Consider the following 19,435-nt stretch of genomic DNA (forward strand, 5'->3'; position numbering starts at 1 on the left):
CACACACACACACACACACACCTTGGTTTTGATCTCATCGCTGTGACAACACTTCCTCTCACCTCCTCCCCCCCAATCCCCCCACCCACTACCTCTCTGTTCCCCTTCGTCAGGTTCTAACAACTGTGGACCGCAGAACCGTTGCAGTGAGCTGCCTTCACTTCCTCTCAGAGAGAGAAAGAGAGACAGAGAGGGTGAGAGAGAGAGAGACAGAGAGAGCGAGAGACTCTGAGAGAGACGCTGAGGGAGAGAGAGAGAGAGTGCAGGGAAGCACATGAGTGTGTGTTTCCTGTGTCGGCTGCCTCGCACCCTGCTTGATGTCTTCATATCTGGTTGCAACAGTGAAGCCGAACTCCACACAAGAGCCACTCACTCCCCACGGGTCCCGGCGTTACAGTAGTTCCTGGAGGTTCTGGAGCCGGCTCGACCCCAGCGGGTGTCCGGATCTGGAGACGGAGAACCGCGGCCGTTCGAGGCCAGCTCGGCGGGGTGGTGGCTGTAGAACCGTGGACCCAGACATGCACCTGTCCTAGAGGTCACCTGTTCTTCCACCTGTTGGTGCTGCCCGGAGGACCCCAGCCATGATGGAGCAGACGGGGCTCATCTTTGACTTCGCCAGCGACCATGTCAGCGCCATCTCACACGTAAGGAACCCCCCCCCCCCCAAGGGCGGTGGAGATGATGTGGAGGGCTTTCCCTTCGGAGGCCTGACCCCCTGTTTATAGCAACGCCAAAAATGTTGACCGTTTGTGTGTGTTTACATGCCTGTGTGTGTGTGTGTGTGTGTGTTTATGTGGTATACAGTACGTGCATGCAGTGGTCCATTGCATGGAGGCTCACCATGTATAATGGTGTATGTGTTTATATATACACATACAGATGTGTGTGTGTATTTGAGAGAGAGAGAGATTTTCAGTGATGTGTCACACACCCTTGTGTTGTAGCTGGAGGGCTACCCAGCGTCCCCTGCAGTAGTCGTCGAACACATCCCCGAGGACGCACACATGTTCTCGTACTCCGGGCTGTCGTGTGTGCAGAGCTACGCTCAAGACCATGAGCACCTGTTGAAAGGTGAGCGCCTATCATCGATTGGTTACTTTGGCAAAGTTATTTTAAATGCTTACGACACGTGTCGATGCTTTCCTGTCGCACATCCGTTCAGATCGTTCATCGTTAACAAAAAATATATAAAGTTGGTTAACGAATGCTCATGTAAAGTAGTTTTATTTTTATGTCAGTAAGTATATAGTAGTCGCGGGCACAGGGTTCTACGCATGCGCCGTTTGGGCCACCACACATTGTCCAGCCTCTACAAAATGCAGGAAGTGAAACAAAACATAACGAGCTTCTGACTGCTCCGGGGGAACAACACTGGAATTGCGTTATAATGTAGAAGTCGCGAAATGTGTTCACGGCGCGTACGTTATGGATTGTTATTCGTCCATGCATAATATTAAAAGTGAGTTTTGTCATTGTTGTGTTGACTGTTCGAGTCATCTGTGTTTTTTTAATAGGAGTTGAAGTTTGCCTGATTGGCTAGCTTAATGGCACTGTTGCAAACGGTTGTAATATTTAATATAAGAAGACCTACCCCCATTTTTAAATGAGGACATCAGTTTCATACGACTAAATGATAACGTCCAATTTTTGTGATGCCTTGTGTGCTTTGTTTTGTGCAAATGTTTGCGACGGGTCGCTTGTTTACTTGTTTACTTTTTCACTTGTTCGCTTGTTCAATGCTTTTAGTTCAAGCTAAACAAAATACAAAATGCTACCATATTGTGTGTATATTTTCTTTAACCTTCAAGTTAGTATTTCAGACTCAATAATCAACATTAAGGAGTCCTGCCCTCGACGCTCAATTATTCCCATAATATTTATTGCCCACCCTCCACTGTTGTGTTTATCCTGGTTGAAATCCCTAGTGGTTCTAACTTCTTGGCCCGTTGTTTTGTTTTTAAATCTCCTTTTCAGTGGAACCATGTGAGAACGCAGAAGCCATGGACACCATGGGAACACTCGTTTCCGGGGATACATTTCTCAACCTGGATTCCCCCGACACGTTCTCCCTGGAACAACATCACTTCTGTACGTATACAAGAGAACCCCCATCCACCATCCTCCCCACAATGCACATCATCATCCTCACACCTCATCACTACCACTGTCTATCGCAAACTCACTCACTTACTCACTCAATCACTCACTCTCTCATACATATTAAACCTGTTTGTTCCTCATCCTCCACAGCCCAGATGTTTCTGCCACCCCCTGGGGATGCCACTAGTCCTGTTGCCCAGACGACCCTGTCAGTGGACGGGCTTAAAGGAGCCTGTGAACAGTCCCCTTGGTACACTTATATCGGGGATGCTGAAACCCAGCAACAAACCAAAAAAAAGGGTCAGTCTTGTGACAAGAACAAATCGTTTTTGAATGCTATTGTTGCAATGCCTTTGCCGCCCCCCCCATTAGCCCACAGCACACAGTGTCGATTTTGGTTCATATTTGTACTGCGACACAAAAACAAAATGTATCAAAACAAAAGAAATCAATTGTTTTAACAGCAAAGCGCACTTTTAGCGGGACTCTCTTTTTCCGCCTGCCTTGTATAGGACATTGCTATTTTGGAAGGGGAAAATATTGTAACATTATTTATAACAGGCTTTAACCTTGCAATGCTTTGCTGCACCCTTGACACATTTGACTGCCTTTTTAAATGGTGTTCCTCTCCATTTCAAGTGAGGAAACCTCGACGGAGGGCTGAATCCCCAACGCCAGACATCATAGTGAAGAAGGGCAAATACAACAAAGGTAACCTAGCAACAATAATCCCGTCTGGTAAAGAGGTGTGTGTGTGTGTGTGTGTGTGTGTGTGTGTGTGTGTGTGTGTGTGTGTGTGTGTGTGTGTGTGTGTGTGTGTGTGTGTGTGTGTGTGTGTGTGTGTGTGTGTGTGTGTGTGTGTGTGTGTGAGATATTTCCTACCTAAGGTCATATGAGGACTGCAGGTATGGCACAGAGATGATGGTTTGAATGAATGGCCCATTCCGATGCGTGTGTCTGATATTTGCTACACTAGCTATTACTGTTCCCTACCTTTTTGTTCAACCTCTCTCTTTCTCTCTCTCTCTCTCTCTCTCTGTGTCTATGTCTCTCTCTCTCTCTCTCTCTCTCTGTCTGGTGGTGGTCTTCAGGGGGGAACACGCTGTACCTGTGGCAGTTCCTCATGGAGCTCCTTCAGGACCGCCAGGTCTGCCCTCGCTACATCAAATGGACCGACCCCCGCGCGGGCATCTTCAAGCTGGTCAACTCCAAGGCCGTGGCCCGTCTGTGGGGGAAACACAAGAACAAGCCCGACATGAACTATGAGACCATGGGCCGGGCCCTCAGGTACCAGCTGCACACCAAATGCTTGCCACCCTGGGGACAGTTATCAAAGACTATCTATTATTATAGTTCCTAAACACAGAGACTATATATTTAGACCCATTATCTTTATCTATTATCCAGTATCTATTATTATACAGTATATGCTCTATTTTTTGTGGTAATTTTAATACAGTGGTTTTCAACTCATTATCATACTCTACCTATTACTGACCTTTTATCGTGATGTTATCAACTCATTATCATACCCTACCTGTTGCTGTCCTTAAGCACTGTGGTCTTCAACCCATTATCATACCCTACCTGTTTCTGCCCTTTAGTACTGTGGTTTTCAACCCATTATCATACCCTACCTGTTACTGCCCTTTAGCACCGTGGTTTTCAACCCATTATCATAGGCTCTATCACAGCCTGTTACCTTTTAACAATCCCGGTGTTGCAGATTGGATTGACTGTTTTGTGTTGGGCCTTGCGTAGGTACTACTATCAGAGGGGCATCTTGAACAAGGTGGAAGGCCAGCGGCTGGTCTACCAGTTCACCTCGCTGCCCAAGAACATGGTCTACATCACAGACGGCGACGTGGCCAAGAGCGAAGTGGAGCACGAGCCGGAAGACCACAGCGGTGACGACGATGACCACGAGGAGGGCGGCGACGAAGACGAGGGCCTCAGCGACGACCCCGAGGACGCCGTCTCCTCGGCCTCCAGCAGCGACCAGTCGCTGGACGACGCAGACTCCCGCCTCGAGACGGGAAAGAGCTCTCCGACGTCTCCCGCCATGGCGACCGGCCAGCGGGCCCGGTCCGCGACCACTGCCGCCTCCGCCGCCAACGCGATCACAACCACCGCCACCATCCTCACCCCCCCCACCACCACCACCACCACCACCCGACCCGAGGGGACCCAGCGGGGCACGGTGCTCCGCCCGCCCCCCAACAGCCTGATCCAGCAGCAGCACCTGCCCATCGTGTCGGCCGAGATGCTGCGCACCCTGCAGAACCTCCAGAGGGTGCAGTCGCTGCAGCCCGCCGGCCACTCCTCCGTCTTCCAGACGGCCCAGCTGCTGGGGAACCTGTGTGAGCAGCAGGCGGCGGCGGAGGGACCGCCCCTGGAGAGCTCCCCCGGTGGCCCGGAGGAGAGGAAGGCCTTCTCGGGACAGACCGCCACTCACGTAATGACCCTGCAGCTGTCACCCCTCACCAGCTCCGACCAATGAAACCTTCACTTCCCCCCTTCCCCACAGCAAACTCGGGACCAATCACAGGGGAGGAAGAGGATGGTGTCCAATCTGCCAATCGGTCCCATGTGTAGGAACATCACGCTAGGACCCTTTTTTGTGCCTTCCCCCGTCTTCTTACTAGAAGTGGAGTTTGGCACTGCTGTCGTATACTCTCTCCAAAGTTATTAATGTGTTCAGGATTTACTCTCATAACAAGATGGGAACATAGCCAATTATGTAATTTTCTTATACACTTCCAATGCAGGTCTGTTTAATCCAGGGGACAAGGTGTTTCACCATCATTTATCAGGATAAGTCCTACTTTTCCACTTGTACCCAATCTCCAAAACAATTTCGAACACCATGCCTGATTCACTTTGCAGTGGAAAAGAGTTCGCTGACCGTACTTAATTAGCAACTTTAGCTAATTAAAAGAACCATTTAAAGTCTCATTAGGATCCTAAATGTAGCCCATTACCGAGGGAGGTCCTTTGCAGTGTACTGCTCGATCAGCACTTTCTGTCTCCTGTAAGGGGAAGAAAAAACAAGCGCTCTGCGTTGACGGAAACCAAAGCTCTCACAGCGTTCTAGATTGCCTTCATCCTCCCATCGCAAATGTCTTTTGTGCACACAGGGTGTCCCTCAGCCGCTATGACTCTGGCGCTCCCGCTCTCTCTCGCTCTCTCAAGCACGGCATTGTCTGTCCTTGCCTTAATGACCAAAGACCCATAATGCACTGGAAACCGCTGCCACCGACTTACCTCCCCCACGCAAGCACGCTGGCGTGACAGAGCTAACGTTGAGCTCAGTAACACTGGTTTGGATTATTTTCTTTTTTTCTCTCGCCTCTTGCTGCTTGTAGCCCCCCCTCCGTTCTTTCTCGGTTATTCCTTTCGTGCCTCTGCCTTTAAATGCCTTGCACGCCTTGCACTATCCGTTATGGCGGCGGCCTGTCCGACACCACGTCGCCTGCGGTCCACAGACCCTTGTCCTCAGCCAATAGGCTGAGGGTATTTATACATTCCGTATTGTGTCGTTGTGATGAGTGTGTTAATTATGTTGACAATGATATAAGTTGTTGACGATAAGGGATGAATTTTGATGTAAAAGGTAGTCTTTGAGACCTTAATTGCTGTTTATACACAGTGCCGTATCTTGAACTCTCGATACAATCGCCGTTGACAATCCACTTTAGAAACATCTGTTGGTTTTTTGCCAACTTGGGCTTCTCTTTTGAGAAATTGTTGCTAATCGGCCTGTCAGACACATGAATCCTATGCAGTTGTAGATCATCGCTGGACCTGTAAAGCCTTTATATATGTTTATGTAATGTATGTGTTTGTAAACATGTATAATATAAAATGCAGTGTTTTAGACTTTGTGCCTTTCTGCCATTTCCTCCCTCAGGTTTATAAGCGTTTGTTTTGCTGCGCGAAATGTAGACTTTTGAAAGCAGTTAGTTTATGCAAGATGTTTATTATTCGACCAGTGGTTTAAGAATAAATATCAGTAGGGTCAGTCCAGTAAGGTGATTTCTTTTTTTTGTTATGATATGGGGGACATATGAACATTGCCTTGAAGGAAGTCCTATGCAGTAAAGTTTGACTTTATTTTTTTAAATCAAGTGCTTGTTGACTGTCTTCACTTTGCTTATCTGAGGAGCTATGTTTATTGTACGTGTCTGGAACTATAGAGCCAAAAGAGCTATGTTTATGTTATTGCTTATTTTGATGTATTTTCTGCCATAAATGGCAAAAGTTGAACTAAAGATCAATATTACATTAAATAAAGTGTATGTGGTTTGAATGCATTTGTATATTTGTGTTTCCAGTTCAATTATGTGCACTGTATAATGATAGCCATACTAAGAAGATTAATTGACAGAGAATAGGGATAATGTCAATTAAGTTTCAAATCAATAAATCACAAATCTACATCCAATTGGATTATAGTATTAACTGTTTTGATATGGACGGACGTAAGTAAGCGAAAGCAATTCAACATCAAAATGTCCAGATAATCAGAGCATCATTCCGCCGTGCCGCTAGGAGGTGCCATTGCAACCAGAGCAGCGTAGCACTGACAGGCCCACACCCACACGAGTTGTTGCTGTGGTTTCTGTATCACTCTCGTGTTGTCTAGAACTTTCCTGCTACTACAGGACTACTCCTCCACATCCCTTTCAAACACATGGCTGCCGAACGGCAAGTACCACAAAACAACTTGATTTTATTTGAACCTTGGTTTTTTATGTCTTGATGGTGTGTCTCTGTTCCTTTTATAGCAGTTTTCCCGATAGCTTCATTGACGAGGACCCTCAGAAAGCTCTGAAGGTAAACATCAGACAACTTCAATCTTCCTTTAGCTTTCAAGAGTTCAACCAAGGGTTATTTTGGTTACTGTTAACACACATTTCAGCGAGTCTATCTACTGATTGATTTTATGCATCCATTTACGTCAGTGTTGGCTAGCATTGTACTGTAGCTAAGAGGCTAAGTTAACGTTAGCTAGCCAGCCACCGTTAGCTCTCTGTTAATGGTGTTGTCGTCAAGCCAAATTCCGCAGATTAAACATAAATATGAACCGATAGTTTATTAGCTGTCCGGTGACTTATTGTAAAAACTGTAAACATACGACAACAAATGCTGATAAAGTAGTCAGACTGTCAATTTCACAGCCCTGTTCCTGTCAGTAAATACTACATGCATACTGTGGGAATACTTAAGGAAGTGTGAAGGGAGGTATTGTCGCCGAAGGTAGTTATTGCATGTAATAGCAACACCTCACACTTATCTATTTGGAAAATGCATTAGTTATTTTTTGTGATAATCAATTTTTTTTTTATGGCTTAACACATGCCTAAGCATTGTATGTCAGTAAAGCAACACACTGCCAGTGCATTAATAATGATCCACGATAACCACTATCCGACCACAACACACTGTTATATTGGTTACTGGTTTGATGAACCAAAGATAAGAGCTAACTGTGCAAATCTTAATTTCTTTCAGGAGTTGAATGAGGCCTTAGAAGCTAGCTCCGACAATGCAGAGTGGTTGTGCCAGCGTGCCTATGCCCACATACTCGTCAAAAACTACAGCCGTGAGTACCCTTTAGCAATGGTTCTCAGGAGAGATATGTTCCATTACACCACCGTGGTCAGGGTCAGCATAGTGTACTGGCTACAGTGCTGGAATCCCTGCTAAAATGTACAGGGTTTGATTCCCAACGTCCATAGTATGACATTGTCTATGTTGAGATGTAAATCAGCCATGATTTCAGTTCTACTCACCCCTGCTCGCTGTGCATGCTCGTTTTTTTCATTGACATCCATTACATTCCAAACGAGTATTTAGCAGCTCCCATAGCTGTATCTTTGTTTGGTCAACACAAGTGAGTGCATATGAACTGCCTTGGCTAGGTAGTATATTCAAATAGTGCTCACATCAAACAAATCCACAAGACTGAGGCACGCAGACCAAACAAAGATGCTATGGGACTGCCCTATTACGGAACGAGTCTATCCTGTGAGCAGGGGTGAGCACAAAAAAAAATCATGGTTGATTAATATCTCGACATGGACTGGGACTACAGATGTAAAATAGCTAATAGCTAACTATGGTACTGCTAATGAGCAATGCATTGTCCCTGTCAAAGAAAGAAAGAAATTAATTAACATCTCGACAATGTCAACAATTACCTGGGTTCTGAGCAAACCGGCAAAATCCTTTAAGCAAGATACATAATAACCTGTGCCTGCTCCTGAATGAAATGTATATCACATCACTGTAAGTGACTTACAGTGACTTTCAGTGGACTGTACACATACAGTGTCTGCAAAATGTACACTACGTTACTTTGAAGCATATTCTGATCACTTAAAGTCTATACATTTCACCTTTGCTGATGGTAGACAATATAATAATATGACCATAATAACATAAGACAATGTTATTCTTCTGCTCAATCAAACACTGTCGGCATGTTGCATGGCAAAAGGATGATTGTCTTCCGCTGTTGTGTAGAGACTCATTGAAACAAGCCCCGATGCTGACCTGTTGCTATGCTCAGCTAAACCTTTAACTTGTCATTGAGTTGGTCCAAGGAGAGCTTTGATCAACTATAGGTTTGGTTGATTTAATATGCCTCGCTGTTACTTAACAAAGAGGTTTTTGAGGAGATATGTGAATTCTTAACCAAACAAGGCTCAGAAATCCAACAGGTTGTTTAACTTTTTTTGCCTTATATTTGTGTAGACCAAACATTGATGATGGTGCTTAATAACAGAACGGCCAACCCTAGTGGACTGTAAATAAGTGGCTGTGTAGGTTACTGTAGAAATACACTCATTAAAATCCACTTCTGAAAGCTTTGTCCACCCATGCAAAATAGTTTCTCTTTGGCTGAATATCTCTGTAATGAAACAGTAAACTAGGTGTAAGTCCTTCCCTTTTAGTTTCGTTTTTTTGTCTCATCTCCCCCCAGAAGTTCTGCTACAACATATTAGTACTGCCAGAGCCTAAATTAAGTGTGTGTGTGTGTGTGTGTGTGTGTGTGTGTGTGTGTGTGTGTGTGTGTGTGTGTGTGTGTGTGTGTGTGTGTGTGTGTGTGTGTGTGTGTGTGTGTGTGTGTGTGTGAGACAATGGAAAACCACTGCTGAATACAAGGGCCTCTCAGCTGTTCGCTAGACAGGCAAAACTTAAAGAAAAACTTGAAGAAGCTAGAAAACTAAGCTAAGAAAAGAAATACTTACATATGATGATTTGTGTGCGTGTTTGTGCGCTCATGTTTGAACAGTTGCCGTTGACGATGCCAAGCGAGCCAGTCACCTGAAACCCAACCTTCCGTTGGCCTTCCTGCGGAGAGGGTACGTTTTGTTGAGTCACGCATACTTATTTTTAATTATTGATTACACTTCGCGTATCATATTTAAAGGTTCTGCACGATTTTTGTAGTATTTCGAGTATAGACGTTGAAATAAAATGATGACACCGTTAATCCTGTGAAGGGAATTCACATTTACAATTTGATGTTTCAGCAGCAAATTGTAGAAAATAAACACACGGTGCAAGGCGTGATAATAATTATAAGATACACAATGTTTACATATAAGACCACAGCTAATGGGCTTTGGAAAGTAATCAGAAATAAACAATGTTTTTATGAATAAGCTATTCCCCGGTTGCGTTCATGGTATTAATTACAGAACATAGCACATATGATCAAAGGTGAACAGGCTGTTTTTTAAAATACATTTTACTGTCTATATTTAATTATTAATCTGTAAGGAAGCTTGTACAAGGACAAACTTTCAATGTTGCAGCCGCTCATAAGAGTAACAGTAATGTTACCCTAATGGATTCATCCACTTAACCGTGTGCTTGTATGCTCTCTCTCTCTCTCTCTCTCTCTCTCTCTCTCTCTTCTCCCCCCCCCCCCCCCCCCCATACGCCCGCAGAATAGCCGAGTACCACCTGACCCAGTATGAGTCATCACATGCAGCCTTCACTCAGGGCCTTCAGCTGGACAGTGAGTACACACCGGCCCAGTGTCTGGTGGGTCGGGGGGGGGGGAGGGGTATGACATCACCGTGCACTAAACTCCCTTACCCTCCGAGTGTCCTTCCCTCTTTTTCTTTTTTTATCAGTCCAATCCCTCCGTCAGATGTGGTAGGGCTTGATGTTCATCCTAGAAGGCTCATCCTTTTTATCCTTTGTAGTTTCTCCTGATGGGAATTGTAGTTCATTTATTCAGATTTCCCCAAATCTAAAACGATTAGCTACAGTCGCTTTATTATTTCACTCCATTGATCCCAAATGGGAATCGTGGTTGTGAACACCGCAGAATAGACAGTAAAGTAATACAAATATATATTTCATTAATAAATTAATACATAATTCAATATCGTCACTATTCACTAGCATTTAATAGCTCATTTTATCCATTCATGTGTCGCTAGTAAGCGTAGGACTCCAGGTCCCCTCACATCCTGTTGGATGCACGTGTATTCAGAGCGGGGCCGCCATGGTGATCCAGATCACAAATCATGTTTACTTACATCCTACTGGTGTGAGTAAGTGCCTCTGTGCATTCATCTCATGTTTCCTCATTCATCACTGACATCCCAATGAACCGGACGGCCTCTGCGCGAGGCATCGCTCTCCCAGGCAGGGAAACGCTGGGTTTATTGACTTCAGAGAGGACATTGTTTCCCACCCCGTCTGTCATGTGAGCACATGCCAACCGGGATATTGGAAAGGAATGACCTTGGAAGAGCTTTGTTGATTGCGATATAGGGCGGGGGGGGGGAAAAAACCCCGACAGAAATCTTGAAAGTGCTTGAAACTGAAACCTTGCCTGGCAACGGATTTTAAATATGCGTATCATATCATCTCTTCCCTCGCTGTGTTCCTCAGGTTCTGACAAATCCTTTCAGATGTGGATCCGGCGCAGCGAAGAGATGATTGGCAGTAAGTAAACGATATTTGTTTTATGAATTCCAGCAATGTTCTGCTAAAACCGTTCTGCTAAAGACCCCATCAAAGGGTGTGTGTGTGTTTCAGATATGAGACACACACACACACACACACACACACACACACACACACACACACACACACACACACACACACACACACACACACACACACACACACACGTCCTCGGTGTGATGTTCAAAAGCACCAGCTGAAATGAACCCACCGCCCTCTCCTCCCGCTACGTGCCCTCGTGCCTGCTTTATATGCCCCATGTGCGTGTGAGCGAGCTGTAAGTCTCCGCCCCGCTACATGAAAGAAGTGTACCCCCACCCATCCACCCTATCTCCCTCCCTCCCTTCCTCCCCCCGACTCCCCCGCTGGCTGCTGTCGTCTCTCCACCAGAACCACCCTGGCAGTCTTCCACCGGCACTGTGTTTGCACCACTGACAAACAGGGCTCCTGGGTACCCCAACACACACACACACACACACACACACACACACACACACACACACACACACACACACACACACACACACACACACACACACACACACACACACACACCTTCCCAACACAACCCTCAGTTTTCCCTGGTTGGAATATGTTCCGGACATTAGAAGCATCACAAATGTTTTTCTGATTGTGTGCACACACGCACGCACACACACACACACACACGCACACACACATGTGTCTCAGGGGTTCTGATGAGCTGGCTAAATAATGCATGACAACGTGCTGGTTAACTGCTCCGGACAGACCCGGGCTCGCTGGGCCTGTAGTGGGCGGGTCAGCGCTGGTAAACAAGTGTATGCGAGTGATTGATTAGTAAACGGCAGCGCGTTGACATGAAAGCCATGCCTTTGATCAGCGCCGAGCAGGGAGATGCCTGAATTATGCTGGATATGTAACAACCAGCAGATATGGAGAGCTTGTTTACCCGGTTTCCTGCACAAATCCGAAAGTGGAACGGACTGAGTTTTTGTTCTCTTCTGTGTATTCTATCTGTAACGGACCCACACCACTGTGTAATTATTTGGTGTGGGTTTATCCAGCGCGGGTTACGCAAGGTGTGTGTGTTTACGCCGGAGTCAGTGCTCAAGTGTTTTTCGCGGGGCAGTCCCAGCTGTGAACATCACAGGCGCTGCAGCTGGGGAGGAAACAGTATGTAGGCTAACTATTGCATGAAGGGCTAGAGTAATGATGATGTGTTGGCGCATTGTCACCCTGATGGAACTTGAACACAGTTTATTTAAAGGAACAACGCAATACAGATCTTCACTGTCTGTATTCGTTAAGAATTGGTCTATTCCCGCTCTCACTCTCTGTCTCTGTCATTTATATATACATTTTATTTATTTATTTATTTGTATATATATATATATATATATTCTCTCTCTTTCTCCAGAGCAACAGAGTCAGAAGTACAGCTCGGACAGGGTGAGTGTCTCTACCTAGCCACTGGGGGGCACTGTTGCTCTGGGCTACTGTGAGCCTTGGGCCATACTGCCCACAAGGAACTGTTTTGCCATGAAGATGCTGTTTGTTGTTGAAATAACTCTTCACCTCTTCCCCATTAACACACAACACATGCTTATTTTATGATGTATGTTCATGTTTTATTCCCCATCAGACTGACCAACAGACAACAACGCCTCCCCCTGTCAAGTAAGAACATATATAACCCCAGGCTTACACACCTAAAATGTTAGCATGTGTCGACATTTCAGAGTGTTTTTCTATAATTGTATTTCTTAGTTACAGTTACTGCTGTGTAAACATACGGTGTTACCATCCTGTGTCTGTTATTGTGTCTGATTCTGTCCCGATCTGTTTCCATAGATACGACTGGTACCAGACAGAGTCTCAAGTCATTGTGACGATCATGGCCAAAAACGTCCCCAAAGATGGAGTGTCTGTGAACTTTGCAGAGAGAGGGGTACGTTCTCACTCCTGAATGCACTTACCAATGAGCCACAACGCACTTAAACCCAGCCACCACAACAAACTTAAACCCAGCCACAATGCACTTTAACCCAGCCACCGCAACAAACTTAATCCCAGCCACAACACACTTTAACCCAGCCACCGCAACAAACTTTAACCAAGCCGCAACACACTTAAATCCAGCCCCTACAACACAGTCAAAACCAGCCACTACAACACGCTTCAATCCAGCTCCAACACACTTAAACCCAGCCACTACAACACACTTGAAACCAGCCACAATAACACATTTAACTCCAGCCACAACACACTTAGATCCAGACCCAACAACAGTCAAATCCAGCCGCTATAACACACTTAAAGACATTCACAACAACACACTTACATCCAGCCACAAGACACTTAAATTCAGCCACAACACACTTAAAATCAGCCACAACAATACTCTTAAAACCAATCATAACACACCTCAAACAAGACTCAAATAATGAATTAAAAAAAAACAGCTTGGGGCTTTGTGTCTGATATGCAAAGAAGTGTGTGTGTGTGTGTGTGTGTGTGTGTGTGTGTGTGTGTGTGTGTGTGTGTGTGTGTGTGTGTGTGTGTGTGTGTGTGTGTGTGTGTGTGTGTGTGTGTGTGTGTGTGTGTGTGTGTGTGCGCGTGTGTACATGCACACTCATTTTATGTATGTAACACAAGAAAAATCATACGACTTTGAGGGGTGTCCTGAGGCGAAAGGCGTTAGATAGTTATTCTCACTGTGTGTGTCACACACACACACACACACACACACTTTCCCCAGTCCCCAGGGGAGTCAACCATACCTCCAGTGGTGCCTTGTTACCCCGTCCCCCAAGTGCAGATCTGAGAGCAGTTTACCCTCGCCGGGTTCCCAGCTTGCTAATTGAGTGTAGTCGGAGAGCGAAGCAGCGCTAGGATCAGTGGAAGAGCCCTCGGGGGTGAGAGGCAGGGAGAAGCTCCCTTTTATTCTCCCCTTCTTTGGTCTCGTTCCTTGTTTTTCCCCTTCTGTGTTCCCTCGCTCCTTTTCTAGGATAAGGGGGGGAGGGTAACTGGAGCCCCCCCCCCCCCCGTGGGGGAACGGCTTTGTGTTTCACTTAACAGCAAACTGAATTTATTTCAAAAGCAAAACAAAACTTGCAGGATGTAATGGGCGGCGATGATTCGCCTGCCTCCGAGTTTATGTATGGCTGAAGGTGTTTTCCCCGCCTGGCACCAGGGCTGTAGGTTTTGAACGACGGCACTTCCAATTATCTGCACCGCTGACCCGTTCCGCGTCGGTTACGTGCCCAACAGTCGTGTGCGGGAAATTCAACGACCGAATATTAAACGATTATTTGTCGGATATTAAATGAACTAACCCCTTTTTATTAATTTTTTTTCGAATGTCTTTTTTTTTTTTTTTTGACATTCTATCTCCTGAAGGTGTTTTTTCGTTTTTAAACTTTTAAAACGTCCTCCCCCCCCCCCCCACGCCCTTTTCATGTGCACGTCAGAAAGCGGCGGGTCATCTTTTGCGACCCCTCGTTACTCGTGCGTTACTGCGACAACGTCTGTTGTGTTCCGAGCACTTGATGGGACTGCTGAGCGGTGGTTGGGATCCGGCGTGGTGTGGGAGGACCGCACTGCCAACCATGAACCCCCCCCACCTCCCAGGGCTGGTCTCAGGAGAGGCCCATCCCTGGGGGGGTGGCTGGTCTGGTATCACCCCTGGGGGTCTGCGGCGCAGGGAAGGGATTACACTCGGGACACATTTTAAAACCATCATCCTCAGTCGGGGAGAACGATCGCACCACGTACGATCGTACATTTTCGGAGACGGCGGAAATCCCCGAACTACACGTGTATTTATTCAGTAGGGGTGTGCAGGAAGCGATAGTCGTACTTAGTGAGTCACTCACTCTGGGGAAGAGTGAGAGATGAAGGGGAAAGGAGATGGAAGAAGCATGGAGGAGAGTCTCCCAGCTGTGGTCCTGATGCCCACCCCTCATCCCTAACCCTGTGAGTGACAGGCCGTTAGGAGCTGTCTGCACCCGGCGTCAAGACACGCACGCACGCACGCGTGTGCGCGCAGGCAGGCGCTTCCTCCGTCCCTCAGTGGTCACGTCGTGGCCGTAGGTGACGGAGACGGGAAACTGGCTGGCGTGACGCCAGGCGGGATGAATATTCCTATGGACACGCTGACACTTTCCTTCTCTGTCCTGGTCTCTCTCTCTCTCTCCTCTCTCGGTCTCTCTCTCTCTCTCTCTCTGTCTCCCTTGCTCGCTCTGTCTGTCCGTCCGTCCGTCCGTATCTGCTCTTGGTGCGGTGTTTGTGTCATTTCAATCAGATGTCCATCGTTGTTTTTGCAAAACGGTTCATCTTGTACTCGGCCGTCTTTGCAGACACACTCGTGCTCTCCGACCCAGACACTGTTTGGGGGGGTTTTGATCACGGAGCGATCCAGTAGGCTAAGAGCAGCGCCGTCTCCTTGGAGACGGGTGTATCAGAACCTCGGATTGCCGACATAACGCTTGAGTAATCACAACCGCCTTGATTAAAAAAAAAAAAAAGTCATGCAAATCCTTTGAGGTGCAAGAAGTGCTGCAAAAGAAAGCTGGGCGAGCTGTGCCTTCCCGTCCCCGACGAGCTCGGTACGCTGCCCGCTCTCCAAGGGTCCGCAGAGGGGGCTTCTCTGGAGCGCTACGGGGTGGGGGAGGGGTCTGTTGGTGTTAAAATTAACTCTGTTAATAAGTGACGCTTATTTGTGATTAGCGCTTAGGGGTTGTTGAGTTGTGCTTCGGGGTAGTGTGTTGAATATTTCATGTGGTTTGTTTCAGGTGGTTTGTTTAAAACCTTGACTGTGGCTTTTCTAACGCAGCCTTCCACTCCACACGAAAAATACCTCCAAAGAGAAAGTTTCTCAAGAATAACACCCGCCCACCCGCGAGTCAATCCATGAGAGAGAGAGAGAGAGAGAGAGAGAGAGAGAGAGAGAGAGAGAGAGAGAGAGAGAGAGAGAGAGAGAGAGAGAGAGAGAGAGAGAGAGAGAGAGAGAGAGAGAGAGAGAGAGAGAGAGAGAGAGAGAGAGAGAGAGAGAGAGATGAGAGAGAGAGAGAGAGAGAGAGAGAGAGATCCGGTCTCACGTCCACTGTGTGTCTCCTTCTGCCCAGCTCTTGGCGACGGTGCCTCTGACCTCGGGGAGAGTTTCAGCCTCGACCTCCACCTCCTCCACCCCATCGTCTCCCAGCAGAGCACCTTCAAGGTCCTCACTACCAAGGTACACACACACACACACACACACACACACCTACCTACCCCTTTCGCTCTCCGTCCGTCCCTCTCTCCTGACCCATCACTCACAGCCCCTCGTCCTCTCTTGACCTGTCGCTCCATCAAACTCTCGTCAATCCCACACACACACACACACACACACACACACACACACACACACACACACACACACACACACACACACACACCACCAGCTACCTCTAGGATTAGGATAACATTGAGACCCGTCTAAGCTCACTTGACATTGGTCCTGTGGCTTATTGCTTTAGGTCACTGCTAGACTCCATGCGGGTGATATGTTACTGCTTTAGCGGGCTGGCCCTACGCTACAGTCCCGGCTTACCGCTTTACCGTACCATCCCCCAAGTACGAGACATGCTATAGACACAGGGTATCGCTTTAGGGAACTAGCCTGCAAGCAGCACTAGACGCTAGGGTCCCAGCTAACCTCGTAAGCGTACAATCTCCCAAGCAGGCTAAATGCTATAGACACAGGGTATTGCTTTAGGGAGCTAGCCTTCAATCAGACTACATGCCACAGTCACGGCTGACCACGTTTACGTACCATCCTCCGAGCAGGCTACATACTATCCTTCAAGGAGGCGACGGACACAGCTAAACCGCTGTAGCGTTCTACGTACCACTGCTAATACAACTTCTACCACCTTGAGTCGGTGCCCAATCTGATTGCGTACCGCCGGTTTACCGTTTGAAGGCTGAGCCTCTTATCACATCCCGGGATGTAATTAAAAAGAGCAGAAGTAAATCCTTAGCGATACAACGGCTTTGGCATCACACCGACACCTGCGATGGTCTCTTTGATACTCGGTGTTGCCTCCCCCAGATTACAATCTAAAGCTACTCCGCGGCCCCAGACAGAGAGCGGGTCGGCGGTTACCTCCGTTTTAAAATTCCTTTTTAATACTGTTTAAAACCTGTAGCCGAGTGGTTGAAAAAAAACGGAGTTGAAGGCTAATAGGAGAGTGGGAATTCTGGGGCTTATTTTTTTTTTTCATGCTTTGCTCCTGCTGATTGGTTAGCCCCAGTTCATCTCTCGGGCGATTAGGGGAAGCTTCAAGCTTTTGTGGGAAAAAAAAAAAAAAGAGAGGAAGAAGAAAAATCGACACTCCCAATTCACTCGTGCATGTGAAGGTACACACACATATACCCATTTTACCCATTTTAGTGAGGACCTTCACTTCGCTTCACACACAGACACACACACACAGACACACACAGAGACACACACACACAGACACACACACACCCCCCCCCCCCCCCCCATCCTCCGAGGGTTCCTTGGCGCCGTGGAAGGTGATAACGGGCCTAATGAGGAGGACGGGTCCGTTTTAGCGGGAGCTAAATTAGTGTGTGTTCAGGAGGATGTGGGTTAATGAGAGGGAGAACGAGAGAGGGAGCGAGCGAGCGCTCCTGGGCCGGGTTGGATGAGTGCCGGCTCAGGGCTCCATTAGAGCCTCTCCACCTGTCCCGTCCCATCCATCCCCATTCAAATCCGCTGGTCTGACGGACAGCTCGGCGGCTCCACCCGCCAGCGCGCTAACCACACAGTCGATGCAAACGGCGGTGACCTCCGGGGTTCGATCTGGCCTCTGCGTTCCTCTGCTCCACGTCCTTCTCCCCCACCCCCCCCCCCCCCCCCCCTCGCTTTCAATCAATTTCCCTGTCGGTCATCACTGTTTTGAAGGCATTAAAGCACTAAGTAAGATCATAACAAATGTGTATATTTAAATAATAAACCCCTTTATTTGAATTATGTGGTTATTGGCATTCTTGTCGTGGCCCCCTCCAAGAAAGCCCATTAATCCATCTTCATAAAAGTTGTGATTTATCTGGTTGTTTTAATTATTGGCAGCCCCGGCATGCCACAGAAATTATGAACAAGGTTTTATTTCGTGGGGGATCGTGATTGTGTGAATATTTGCCTCGCTCGTAGCGGTGACTGGGATGGTCCTTGGATCAAATTCAAAATTGGACACATCAGCCTCTGGCAATATTAATTAATGTTGCTCTTGATGTCACTTCTAATACACACTGTGTGCTGCGTGTAGTTTTTTAAAACTGCCATGCCAAGCACACAAAAGCCCGCACAGATTTATCTGGTGGATGCTCTTTTACAAAATACCCATGCATTCTTTTTATGAGAGCCAAAACCATCGTTTCTTTGGTCTTAAAAATGTCTGCTGAGAAGGCTTCATTCACAGAGCACAATAGCCATCATAAAGGCCCATGATAATGGTTTTATAATAAGGATTTCAGCTAATGGGTACTAATGATTTCTAATCATGGTTTCTATTGAAACCACCTGAAAACATGAATACTCCTCTCAGCAGAGAGCAAGGAGTATTCATGTTTTCAGGTGGTTTCAATTGCAACAGAAATCTCTCTCTCTCTCTCTCTCTCTCTCTCTCTCTCTCTCTCTCTCCTCTCTCTCTCTCTCTCTCTCTCTCTCTCTCTCTCTCTCTCTTCTCCCCCCCCCCCCCCCCCCCCGCCTGCTCTTTAAAGAGTTCCTGTGCAGAAAAAATAAAAGCACAGGCAGTGAGTGGTAATTTACTCACACAGACACACACACACCAAGTTGTTCAAAGTTCCCACTCCCGCACATCACTCATTCACTCCCTTTTCCATGGCAACAGTGGACAGGCCATGCCGACGGCGCACGTGGGCTGCAGCTTAAACAAGAGCTCAGTCTGAGAGGGACCAGGGGGCGGGCCTTACTCTCTCGCTCTTGCTCTTTCTCTCTCTCTCTATCTTCCGCTCTCTCTCTCAAATCTCTTTGCTTTTCTCTCTTTTTCTCATTGTCATTATCTCTCTCTCTCTCTCTCTGTCTCTCTCAGTCACTCAATGACTCACACACACACACACACACACACACACACACACACACACACACACACACACACACACACACACACGCACACACCACTTTCTCTTGACCTGACTCTCTCTCTCTCTCTCTTCCTCTTGCTCTCCCTTTCTCTCCTGACCTGTCGCTTTTTCTATCCGTCTCTCTCTCTCCTCCCTCCTTTTCCTCTCGCTCTCCTTATCTGTCAAACCCCCTTCACTGCTCTCTCTTACTTACACATACACTCAG

The 19,435-nt window shown here is 47.1% G+C and overlaps 2 protein-coding genes across 3 annotated transcripts; both read left to right on the forward strand.

Moving 5' to 3' along the window:
- Positions 1-114: 114 nt before the first annotated feature.
- LOC311373269 (ETS-related transcription factor Elf-1-like) lies at positions 115-6,409 on the forward strand. 2 transcript variants are annotated; one of them, XM_084490063.1, is made up of 7 exons: positions 115-644; positions 945-1,071; positions 1,975-2,088; positions 2,251-2,400; positions 2,740-2,811; positions 3,192-3,387; positions 3,862-6,409. In XM_084490063.1, exons 1-7 carry the CDS (start codon positions 582-584, stop codon positions 4,598-4,600), a joined length of 1,461 nt encoding a protein of 486 aa, XP_084346189.1. In that variant the 5' UTR covers positions 115-581; the 3' UTR covers positions 4,601-6,409. The 2 variants fall into 2 exon arrangements, with proteins under 2 accessions (XP_084346189.1, XP_084346190.1); XM_084490064.1 differs by lacking the exons at positions 115-644; positions 945-1,071 and adding an exon at positions 1,196-1,459.
- A 272-nt stretch (positions 6,410-6,681) lies between these two features.
- Positions 6,682-16,309, forward strand: sugt1 (SGT1 homolog, MIS12 kinetochore complex assembly cochaperone; the record flags this gene model as incomplete). Its single annotated transcript, XM_084490065.1, is given in 11 exon segments — positions 6,682-6,807; positions 6,888-6,936; positions 7,615-7,705; positions 9,401-9,470; positions 10,062-10,132; positions 11,020-11,073; positions 12,494-12,525; positions 12,719-12,753; positions 12,928-13,024; positions 16,203-16,224; positions 16,227-16,309. Coding segments are annotated over 11 exon segments (618 nt in total), but the record flags the coding sequence as incomplete, so codon positions are not given.
- Positions 16,310-19,435: the final 3,126 nt, after the last annotated feature.

This window comes from Micromesistius poutassou (genome assembly GCF_964030765.1).
Source record: "Micromesistius poutassou genome assembly, contig: SCAFFOLD_923, whole genome shotgun sequence".
NCBI classification, from domain to species: domain Eukaryota; kingdom Metazoa; phylum Chordata; class Actinopteri; order Gadiformes; family Gadidae; genus Micromesistius; species Micromesistius poutassou.

Coding starts and splice junctions, on each gene's coding strand:
- LOC311373269 (XM_084490063.1), top strand. CDS start 582: ATGATGGAGCAGACGGGGCTCATCTTTGACTTCGCCAGCGACCATGTC. Junction 2,812..3,191: donor GAAGGGCAAATACAACAAAG/GTAACCTAGCAA, acceptor GGTGGTCTTCAG/GGGGGAACACGCTGTACCTG. Junction 3,388..3,861: donor ACCATGGGCCGGGCCCTCAG/GTACCAGCTGCA, acceptor GGCCTTGCGTAG/GTACTACTATCAGAGGGGCA.